The sequence below is a fragment of the Urocitellus parryii genome, chromosome 6, assembly GCF_045843805.1.
Source record: "Urocitellus parryii isolate mUroPar1 chromosome 6, mUroPar1.hap1, whole genome shotgun sequence".
Lineage (NCBI taxonomy): Eukaryota > Metazoa > Chordata > Mammalia > Rodentia > Sciuridae > Urocitellus > Urocitellus parryii.
In genome coordinates this window covers 43,708,874-43,721,114 of record NC_135536.1, presented here as the reverse complement: position 1 = coordinate 43,721,114, position 12,241 = coordinate 43,708,874, and the positions used below count along the sequence as shown (strand labels likewise).

Sequence of the window (12,241 nt, the reverse complement as noted above, 5' to 3'; positions counted from 1 at the left end):
AGGACACACTTTGTGATTTTTAAGTGAAAGGATTCTTACATAGGATTTGATAAGACTAGCTTTTAATAAGTATTAGAATTTATATAGCCACATAAATATTTTCCTCATAGTGGTCACTTAAAGAAGGCGATTATGATCAGGTACCCTAATTACATACCTGTAGTGCCCAGACACTGTGGACACTAAGGCAGGAGAATCACTTGAGCCCAGGAGTTCAAGGCCAGCCTGGACAACCTTGTATTAAAAAAAGATATTTACTTACTTTATCACTAAAAATGTTTTCAGATTTGTTTTTTCAGTACTGGAAATTGAATCCAGGGCACATTACCACCAAGATACATCCCCAGACCTTTTTATTTTTTTATTTTGAGACAGGATCTCACTAAGTTGCCCAGGCTGGCTTTAAACTTTTTTGTTTTTTGGTTATCAAGAATTGAAATCACGGGGCTGGGGATGTGGCTCAAGCGGTAGCGCGCTCGCCTGGCACACGTGCGGCCGGGGTTCAATCCTCAGCACCACATACAAACAAAGATGTTGTGTCCGCCGATAAATAAATATTAAAAAAAAAAAAGAAGAATTGAAATCAGAGGCCACACTGAGCCACATCCCCAGCCCTGTATTTTTGTATTTTATTTAGAGACAAGGTCTCACTGAGTTGCTTAGTGCCTCACTTTTGCTGAGCCTAGCTTTGAACTCCTTCCTCAGCCTCCTGAGCTGCTGTATACCACTGTATCTGATGGCTTGAACTTTTGATCTTCTTGCTTCAGCCTACTAGGTCACTGGGAATACGGGCATGTGCCATCATGCCCAGCTTCACATATCTCTCTTTTCCGATCAGTTTATAAATGTTAAGGAGAACAAACCAACTTAGTTATTTTTTAGGCTTAAAATAGCTTGGACATTTCCAAAAGTCCTTCACATCTATCTTCAGGAAGAAAAATTTTCCTCTGTATAAGGATAAGCAAGAAAACTTACCATAGCCCATGAATCCAATACTATTAATATTTTTAGGATTAGTGATACCCAATAATATCACAACATTGAAGGGAGTAGGTGAGGCTTATTTAAATTATATTTAGTAAAAATTAGCATTTGGGATCTGGGATCGTGGCTCAGTGGTAGAACGCTTGCTAATTATGTGTGAGGCAATGGATTCAATCCCAGCACTACATAAGAAAACTAAATAAGCAAAATAAAGGTATTGTGTCCATCTACGACTAACTAAATAAATAAATAAATAAGCAATTGGGGGGGGCGGAGTTGTGGCTCAGTGGTAGGGTGCCTGCCTAGCAAATGTGAGGCACTGGGTTTGATCCTTAGCACTACATTAAAGAAAAAGCTGCTCATGACAGAGCTTGTATTGAAAAAAAATAAGTAATTGCTTTATTGTCATGACTGTTTATATCCTATGCCTATAAAACAATTTTATCACACTTATCTTTAAGTCTCTACTGTATGAGTTAGTAGTTAGAATATGAAATATAGTTGGTTGGATCTGGCCTATAAATGGTTTTGACACCTGGCTGGTTAGGAAGTTGTTTTTTGTGTTTTGTTTTTTTCTTTTAGTACCGAGGATTGAACTCAGGGGCACTCAACCACTGGCCACATCCCCAGCACTATTTTGTATTTTATTTAGAGACAGGGTCTCTCTGAGTTGCTTAGTGCCTAGCTTTTGCTGAGGCTGGCTTTGAATTCAAGATTCTCTTGCCTCAGCCTCCCGAGCCTCTGGAATTACAGGTGTGTGCCACTGCACCTATGCACCTAGCTGGATATGAAGTAATTTTTTAAAAATATTTTTTAGTTGTCAATGGATCTTTTATTTTATTTATTTATTTATATGTGGGTGCTAAGGATAGAACCCAAGGCCTCATGCTGTGCAAGTGCTCTACCACTGAGCCACAACTCCAGCCCAATATGAAGTAATTTTATCTAAAGGGAGCTTATATTAAAATAAGTAATCATAAATGAAGAACTACTTTAAATAATAATATGAAGATATTCTTGAGATAATTAAAGAAATTTATTGGATTTATACCAGTTTCAGTCCATGTTTTATTTTATCTTACTTTATTTATTTATTTTACTACCTGTTTTTTTCAGTAGTCTGAGCTTAGAATAACTTTTACATATTTTTAATGGTTGGGGGAAAATTGAAATATTTTGTGATACATGAAAATTATATGAAAGTCAAATTTTAGTGCCCACAAATAAAATTTTATTTTAGTACAACAACACTTATTTGTTTTTATATCACCTGTGACCTTTATGTGCTATAGTGATAGAGTTGAGTGATTGAAAGACTATATGACTCTCAAAGCCTAATATGTTTACTTTGTGATACTTTCCAGAAAATGTTTACTAGCCCCTAGCATAGATATCATTTCACAGTATGATGGGTATAATGTAAGCAAGGTTTCATATATCTTTTTGGTGTGTTTCATGCCTGCCATATTTATTGCTGGTGGTGAATTAAAGGAGAAGTAATCAATAAATGCTCTTAAACTTGATAAAAGCTCTTAAAACCAGTGTTGTTCCATTGGAGGAAGATTACAAGAGATCCTTTTTCCTTTAAAAAAGATATTAGTACATCGTCTTATTACATATTTCTAATTACTATACAGAGAGATTAAAATATTTGACGAATTTCCAATTACTTATAGTTGTATGTGTCAATCCAATGTAGTCATGATTCTTTTTGATTCTCATCTTTTGTTTAGTAGGAACCCCTTCAAGTTGAATTACATGTCCTTTTTACATGAATCTAGAATTCTTTAATAATACTTGGTTTTGACATGATAAGACATCCAAGGTTTAGTGTATATTTCCTGTCCCAGGCTTGCCATTGGCCATTTCTTCAAGGAGGCTTGATTCTTTTTTTGAGGGAAATGAATTTTAGCTAATAGTCTGAATGTTTTATTAATTTTTCCCTTAAAGTTTTACTAGTTCTTGTATTTTCATCATTACTTTCACAACATATAATTTTCTTCATTATTTTAATAGAGTCACTACTGTGAATTAACATCAACTTAAGTAAATTACATGAAATCTACTCCTGTAATGTGAACTACAACCATTTTTTAACCTTTCTTGCTAAACTTCTCAGTTTACCTGATGCCATATAAAACAACTTCAGTTCACCCACAGATATCTCCGTATTTTGTTTATCTGTGGGTAACTCATCAAGTGTGTATGCATATTTTCATAGATACAGTTTTATTCTTGGTGTGAAAAATGCTTGGTGTTTTAGCTTTGCAATTACTATGAACTCTTTTTTCTAACTTAATTCATATGTGTCTGAAATGACAATATCTTAGCACCTTTCTGGGAAAAAGATGCTGTGCTGTCTACTATTAAGTTAGTGAGATATCTTAAGGAAGGTATAATGGCAAATATATGTGAAACTTTTCTCACCTATGGATACTTTCAATGACTGCATGCTTTTTTGTTTTTATTTTGTTTTTTTGTTTTTTGGTATGTGATTAAATTTTGCTTTCAGAATTTTCTGTTTCTGTAATCTGTTGTATATATCAGTGTGAACCTGCATGCATATGCTCTCATGCATTCATACAAATCTCTTGCAGTCAGTTATTCTTCATTGCCTTTTTTTACTCTAATTCTGTTTTTTGTTGTTGTTGTTTTGGTTTTTTAAACTACTACCTCAAAAAAACACAAAAACAAAAAATATAGCAGGCTGGGGATATAGCTCAGTGGTAAAGATCTACACTATGGTGTATGCACGTCCCTGGGTTCAGTCCCAAGCACCACAAAAAAAGGAAAAAAAATAGCAAAGAGTAATGTATGTTTTACTATGGGGATTAACATAGTGCCTCTTCCTAAAAATCAAGTCAGAAGAATAACAGAAAATTTCTTTTTTAATCTTCTAAATTGCGTTCATTTTAAAAAAAAATTGACTTGCAACTGCTTTTTCATTTTATCCGGCTCACCTTTCCCTTTAAAAATAAGACATATTTTTAAAGCCAGGAATAGTGATGCACACCTGTTATCCCAGTGACTCCAGAGTCTTAGGCTGGAGGATTGCAAGTTCAATGCCCGACTCAGCAACTTAGCAAGACCCTAATTAACTTAACAACACCCTGTCTCAAACTAAAAATAGAAAAGGTGTGGGGATGTAGCTGAGTGGTTAAGCTCATTGAGTTCAATTCCTGGTACCAAATAATAATAAGGCAAAATTTTTAATGATAATTGCATGTCAAACATTATATAAACATGAACAAAGCACTATCCCATGTAAATGCAGATAAGCCTTGAAACTCTCCTGTATGGTAGATATTGTTATTATCCCCATTTCAAGATGAGGAAACAGGTCCCCCAAAAGTTAAGTTACTCATTCGAATTTGCACAACTAATAAGTTTATAGAAATAGGCTATTAACCTAGTCAGTCTCCCTCCAAACTCCACTGCAGTTCTTAAGTATTTTGTTCTACTGAAGAAGAAAGATTTACAGGTAGCGGAATGTGGAGCTAAGAAGAAAGGAGGGCTTGTTTGTAGGAGAATTTGAAGATAGCCCCAGAATTTAAATAAAATAAATACATTTTGATTGACTACTGCAATACTTTGTCTTTTTTCTACTAAAGAATACTACTTGGAGGAAAAAGCTGTGGGTTCATGTTTTATGCTGCCTGTTTTTCTTTTTTCTTTTAATTTTTTTTTAAGAAAGAAAGGGAGAGGAGAGAGAGAGAACATTTTTTTTAATATTTATTTTTCAGTTTTTGGAGGACACAACATGTTTATTTTTATGTGGTGCTGAGGATCGAACCCAGCGCCCCGTGCATGCCAGGTGAGCGTGTTACCGCTTAAGCCACTTTTTTCTTTTTTCTTAATAATATTATTATTCATTGCCTTTTCTTATTGGATTTTTGTATTCATGATACCTCAGTTTATTAAAGTTGTTGCTGTGAAATTTTTTAAGAGGTAATTCTATTCAGATACTTTACATCTGGGTTTTTTGTTTTTTTCTTTTGTTTTGGGGTCTGGAACAAGTTGTTATCAGAAGTTAACATTGGAGTATAGGAGTGTAGCTCAGAGTGTGCAGGCAACTAAAGCCCTGGGTCTAATCTCTAGCACCCAAAATTGAAGAAGTTAATATTATTCTGAAGATCAGGGATACCAGTGTAATTTGTCACATGGCAATTGTACCTTCCAATTATGTGACACATTATAGTTTTTCTAGTTATTCTATGTACTTCAAAGTGTATTCTATCATTTGTATCTGACAAACCCTTGTAGACAAGCAGTGTAGATGAAATTAGCTTCATTTTATACATATAATGAAGTGAATCTCAAAGGGAACACACAATAGTGAAAGAGCTGACACCTGAGCCCAGACTTTACCAGTTGTTCCTTGTTTTTCCTGTCTGTACTCCAGCACCTTCTGATAGTAATTTATACAGTAGTAAATTTATGTGAAATCAAAAGATAAGAAAAAAGACAAAGTATTACAACAATCAATTAAAATGTATTTATTTTATTTTAAAAGGGAAGTTTCTGCTTATTAATAGTTTTAAATAGCAGCTTCTTTGGGTTCTTCTATAAGTGACAAGTTGAATAAATTGCAGGTTCTGCAGTTGTCAGTCATCACCTTGCTCGAGTTCTGCTGTTGTGGAAGTGTGTCTTTCCAGCATCTCCTAAAGATCTAGAAACAGAAAAGAGCCGAGGAGATTCATTTACTTGGCAGGTTACCCTGGAAGGACGCGCTGGTGCACTGAGTGGTAGGTTGAGTTTAGCATTTTCTACCCTTTTGGCTTTTCTTTCTTTTTTTTTTTTTTTTTTTCATTTTATTTTTTTAATTTTTTTTTAACTAAAAATTATTTTATTTTATTTTATTTTAATTTTTATTTTTATTGGTTGTTCACAACATTACAAAGCTCTTGACATATCATATTTCATACATTAGGTTGAAGTGGGTTATGAACTCCCAATTTTACCCCAAATGCAGATTGCAGAATCACGTCGGTTACACATCCACAATTTTACATAATGCCAAATTAGTAATTGTTGTATTCTGCTACCTTTCCTATCCCCTACTATCCCCCCTCCCCTCCCATCTTCTCTCTCTACCCCATCTACTGTAATTCATTTCTCTCCTTGTTTATTTTCCCATTCCCCTCACAACCTCTTATATGTAATTTTGTATAGCAATGAGGGTCTCCGTTCATTTCCATGCAATTTCCCTTTTCTCTCCCTTTCCCTCCCATCTCATGTCTCTGTTTAATGTTAATCTTTTCTGTCTGCTCTTCCTCCCTGCTCTGTTCATAGTTGCTCTCATTATATCAAAGAAGACATTTGGTATTTGTTTTTTAGGGATTGACTAGCTTCACTAAGCATAATCTGCTCTAGTGCCATCCATTTCCCTGCAAATTCTATGATTTTGTCATTTTTTATTGCTGCATAGTACTCCATTGTGTATAGATGCCACATTTTTTTTATCCATTCATCTATTGAAGGGCATCTGGGTTGGTTCCACAGTCTAGCTATTGTGAATTGTGCTGCTATGAACATCGATGTGGCAGCATCCCTGTAGCATGCTCCCCTTTTGGCTTTTCTTCACCCTATGTATATTATATGTTTCACTTAATGTAAGAGGGTGGGGAGCCCTGCCTGTAACGATTTTTGTAAGTGAATGTAATTGATTATTTCTTTTTTTTTTTTTTTAGAGAGAGAGAGTGAGAGAGAGAATTTTAATATTTATTTTTTAGTTTTTGGCAGACACAACATCTTTGTTTGTATGTGGTGCTGAGGATCGAATCTGGGCCGCACGCATGCCAGGCGAGCGCGCTACCGCTTGAGCCACATCCCCGGCCCGTTAATTGATTATTTCATAATGATAACTGAAAAATGAAGCAATCAAGTTTGAAGTTGTAAATTCTTAGGCTAATGTGTATTTTGTTAGATGCAGTCTAGTTGAAAACTGTCAAAATTACTTTCTCTTAAACAGATATTTATTCCATTTTTTAGAAATATTAGATTTTTTATTTCATTAGCAGTGATAAAGCATGGTTTCTATATAATCTATACACATATGAAAGTTGTACCCTTTGACGATATGTAGAAGTTGTTGAAATAATATTCTACCAGAAAATTCGAACTAAGGAAGGATAGGTTCCCTGGAAAGATTAGGAAGCAGCCTAATGGCATCTTATTCTTAAAAAAGAAAACCCAACTTTGAATTTGATCTTAAAACTCAGTCTAACTTTAAAATACTTTCTCCTCATAGGAAGTAACTCCCAATAAAAGTTCTTTGTTTCAGATGACATCTGTAGAAATCCTAACATGATGACTTGAGTCAACATGATTCTATAGAACTAGTCTAAGCTAATTCCTTTTTTTTACTTCTGAGTTCTAGGGCTTAGTAAAGCCCCAGGACAGCAATATTTTATCAATTAATTATTAGACTCTTTTAGTAATTCTAGGAAGGTTGTTATTATTAGCTTTATCATCATCATCATCGAATGTGATTAGAAGTGGCAGATTCTAGGGGCTGGGGTTGTGACTCAGTGGTAGAGTGCTTGCCTAGCATGCATGAGACACTGGGTTCCATCCCAGGCACCACATAAACAAATAAAATAAAGGTATTGTGTCCATTTATAACTAAAAAATATATATATTTTTTTAAAAAAAAGTGGCAGATTCTAGATTTCTTTTTATACTAGAATTTCAGTAATATTTTTGTTTTTGGTGCATTTCTTATTCTGCTAATAAAATCGCTTATGCTGTACCATAATCAAGTGCTCTTTTCATGGTCAATTATGCTGTGCTGAGTTAAAGTCTGTTCTCTTTTTCAGCTATCAAGAGCTTTGTTTCCTACTGTGGTGATCTCCTTACTGAGGAAGTAATTCAGCGTCTTCTTCCACCACTTCCTTGTGCTGTGGATTTGCTAATTCAGTAAGGATCAGCTGTTTAGATTGATAAACTTTTGCAACAGCAACTTAGTTAACCTCTGATTATGTAATATCCCTTAAGTACATTACTAAAGCAAATTTCTGTGGTTGGTGAATGATTTTTCTTTTGCAGAGGAAGGCAATCATTTAGTTGTGTGACTTTATTTTAGGCTAGGATCTTGAAAGAAAAATACATATTAAAAGGGAAGGAAAATTACTTGGGTGAATAGTATACCTTTCAAACAGGCAGATTTTACAAGAAATCAAATATTAAGCCTGTTAATCTTTTCAGGTATGCATTTTTTGTTTCATTAGTGCTGTTCTGTGTTCATAAGAACCAGATGCATGTTAAAAGTTTCAGTTTTTTGTTTGTTTATATTTTTGAGTTATACATAAACAATAAGGAAACAGAGAAAAGCCAGTATTTATCATGAGCATTTATAATTTCCAAATTAATATAATATACAGAGAAATTCTGTCCAAAAAGTATTTAATGATATATTTTCTATATATATAAAAATATATTTAAGATATAGCTTATAAAGCATGATCAAATCAACATCTGTGATTTCAAAACAATTAAAGCAGGGGCTACAAACATTTTCTAAGAAAGGGCCAAATAGTTAATATTTTGGGATTTGTTAGCTATGATGTCTATGTTGCAATTGCTTAACTCCCATAATTGTAGTTCAGAAGTACTCATAGAAAATACACAAATTAATGAATGTGGTTGTCTTCCTGTACAACTTTATTTACAAAAATAGTTGGTAGACTATATTTAGATGCCACTAAACTAGAGCATTAATAACTCCAGAGCATAATAGGCATGTCTTTAACCTAATTTTTAGGTCATTTATCTTTTTTATTGATTTATAAGAATATTTTTCATATTTTCAACAGTTGTTTTGCTATTCATCAAAATATTAAAATAATTTCTACATTTTTAATTAATAGGCGTTCTTAATTTAAATGCCAGTTTATTCGTCTTTTGCTTTTTTAGATAATACTTTTTATCTTTAAAAAGTCTTCCTTACTGGAAAGTTTCTTTCTCTTTTCTTTCTTTTTCTTTTTTTTTTTTTTTTAACTACTGGGGATTTAACCCAGGGCTCTTAACCACTGAGCCACATCCCTGGGCCTTTTTATTTTTATTTTTTTATTTTGAGACAGGGTCTTGCTAAGTTGCTTAGGTCCTTGCTAAGTTGCTGAGGCTGACTTTGAACTTGAAATCCTCCTGCCTCAGCCTCTTTAGTTGCTGGGATTACAGGCATACGCCACCATGCCCAGCACAAAGTTTATTTTCTTATATTTGTCTCTGGAATAGAGTTTTCTGTTTGGAGTGAGGTAGAGATCTATGTTGTTAGGCCATGCATGGTGGCACACCTGTAACCAGCAATTCTGGCAGCTGAAGACAGGATTGCATGTTCGAGGCCCCCTTCAGTCACTTAGCAAGACCCTTTCTCAAAATAAAAATTTTAAAGGGGGGAGGATATACTTTAATGATAAAGCATCCCTGGGTTTAGATCCCCAACACCAAAAAAAAGGAAAAGAGAGAGAGATCCATGTTAGTCATTTGGGCTGCTATAACAAAATATCTCAGGCTTGGTAATTTACAAAGAATAGAAATTATTTCTCATAGTTCTTGAGGCTAGGAATCCAAGATTAAGGCGCTAGCAGGTTTGGTGTTTAATGAGAGCCTGGTTTTTACTTCCAAAGTGGCACCTTGTTGCTGCATCCTCTTAAGACGATGAATGCTGTGCTCTCATGTGGCAGAAGGATAGAAGAGCAAAAAGGAACCAAACTCCCTCTGTTAAGCTCTTTTGTAAAGGCATTCACGTACTTGTTGCATTTTAAATAAGTGTGTGTGTGTGTGTGTACACGCATGCGCTCAATGTATGCTATGAATCTGTTTATTCCTGCTGTATAAAAATGTAATTGAAGACTGGGGAGCACTTGCCTTGCACATGTGAAGCACTGGGTTCGATTCTCAGTACCACATAAAAACAACAAAAAAATAAAGATATTAAAAAAATTTTAAAACTGTAATTGATGCAGCCACCTTGCTAAATTCTCCTATACTAAAAATTAATTTGTAGAATGTTCTAGAGTTCAAGGACATCCTGGTTCAAGGATATCTCATAGTGAGACCTTGTCTCAAAAAAAAAAAAAAAAAAGAAAGAAAGAAAAGAAAACCTGAAGAAGCCCTTCAGTAGATGAATGGATAGGGAAAATGTGGTATATATACACAATGGAATATTACTCACCATTAAAAGAAAACAAAATCATGGCATTTGCAGGTAAATGGATGGAGTTGGAGAATATAATGCTAAGTATAGTAAGCGAATCCCAAAAAACCAAATGCTGAATGTTTTCTCTGATATGAGTATTCTGATCCATAATGGGGATGGCGGGGTGGGGGCATGGGAGAAATGGAGGAAACTTAGATAGGGCAAAGGGGAAGGAAGGGGGCCTACTATTTCAATTTCAAGTATTTTAAATTTTGTAATTCCTTTGAGTTGTTTAGCAGTATGTTCTTAAACTTCTCAATGTGTGGAATGATTTTTAGTTTGATTTTTAGTCTGGTAGTTAATTATTTTTAATGCATTATAGTTAATAGAATATAATCCGTATGTCACCTGCTGTGTTTTTATTTAATTGTTGATGGACCTGTACTTTATTTATTTATTTATATGTGGTGCTGACAGTCGAACCCAGTGCCTCACACATGCTAGGCAAGTGTTCCACCAGTGAGCCACAACCACAGCCCACCTGCTATATTTTTGAGACTTTCTTTGTGACAAATGTTTTGTTTTGTTAAGCCTTCTTTCTTTCTTTTTTTTTTCTTTTTTAATACCTTTGGTTTATTTATTTATTTATTTATTTTTATGTGATGCCGAGGATTGAACTCAGGACCTCCCACGTGCTAGGCAAGTGCTCTATGGCTGAGCCATAACCCCAGCCACTGTGGGTTCCAAAAAGTTCCATTTTGGTATTTCATTAATATTTGCTTAACCTATCAGTACTTTACAGTGATGTATTAAAAACCTTCATTATGTTGAATTTATCACTTTCTAATGGTATTTCTATTTTTTATTTTTTTATATTTTGAAATTATTAATCAGGTGCATTAGAGTTTAGAATTATGTTTTTTCTGATGAATTGAAATTTTTGTCATCATACATTATACTTGAAACTTTTTTATTATAATCTAATCTGTATGATTATTATGTGTGGTTTGTTTTTCTCATGACTCTATGTGTTTAGGTATGTCTCATAGATTACATAGAGTTGGATTTTTTAAAAAATTAAAACTGGGCACAATGGTACACACCTATAATCCCAGTTATTTGGAATGCTCAGGCAGGAGGATTGGAAGGTTGAGGCCAGCCTGGGCAACTTAGTGAGACATTGTCTCAAAAAAAAAAAAAAAAAAAAAAAAGGTATATAGCTCAATGCTATAGCACTTTCCAAGAATGAATGAGCCTAGGGTTTCAATCCCTAGTACCTACCACCAAAAAAAAGAAGAAGAATCTGACAGTCTCTAGTTTAAACTGGCAGTGTGTGATGGGTTTCTTTATCTTACTTGATATGTTTTATTGGACTCATGCATTGTAAGATTTCAGAAAACTGGTTGTTATCTCTTCAAATATTGCCTGCTCTCTGCTCTCTTAAAACTTTTCTTTTAGACTCTAATTAGATAGGTTTTTTTTTGATGTTGTTGAGTTGGGATTGATGGCATGCACATCTGTAGACCTACCTACTTGGGAGGCTAAAGCAGGAGGATCAGTGGAGCCCAGGAATTAAAGGTCAACCTAGACAACATAGTGAGACCCTGAAAAGAAAGAAAGAAAATTTTAAAATAAAGGTATTTCATATTTTAGCTATAATCTTCTGAGCTGGCTAGAGAAATACAAAAATGCTGTAGTTATTGTAATTTCTGTTACTACAAAGTTCTACCAGGTTTTATAAATGTTTTTTGCACAGTATTTTCCAAGCTGAAAGATATATTAAAAAGAAGCCTGGAACTGGATCTGGCAGTTTATTCCTATAATCCCAATGATTTGGGAGGCTGAGACACGAGGATTGTAAGTTCAAGACCAGCCTAGGTAACTTAGCAAGATGTTGTCTCAAAATAAAAATTAAAAAATAAAAAAGAGATATCTGGGAATGTTGCTCAGAAGAAGAGTACTTGCTCAGTGAGGTTCACTCCTCAGTACTGCAATAAATAAATAAATAAATAAATAAATAAATAAATAAATAAATGATTTTAACATGAAATGGGGGCTGGGGTTTAGCTCAAGGGTAGAGTGCTTGCCTAGCACATGTGAGGCACTGGTTTTGATTCT

General features: G+C 34.3%; 1 protein-coding gene across 5 annotated transcripts in view; it reads left to right on the top strand.

The window, feature by feature from the left end:
• The window catches only part of Heatr5a (HEAT repeat containing 5A), a 125,356-nt gene that overhangs the window by 47,027 nt on the left and 66,088 nt on the right, over positions 1-12,241 (top strand). For all 5 annotated transcript variants that reach the window (XM_077799597.1, XM_077799595.1, XM_077799598.1 and 2 more), the window contains exons 12-13: positions 5,577-5,729; positions 7,803-7,902. In XM_077799597.1, coding sequence (XP_077655723.1) covers positions 5,577-5,729; positions 7,803-7,902 — 253 coding nt within the window. The remainder of the gene's footprint in view (positions 1-5,576; positions 5,730-7,802; positions 7,903-12,241) is intronic.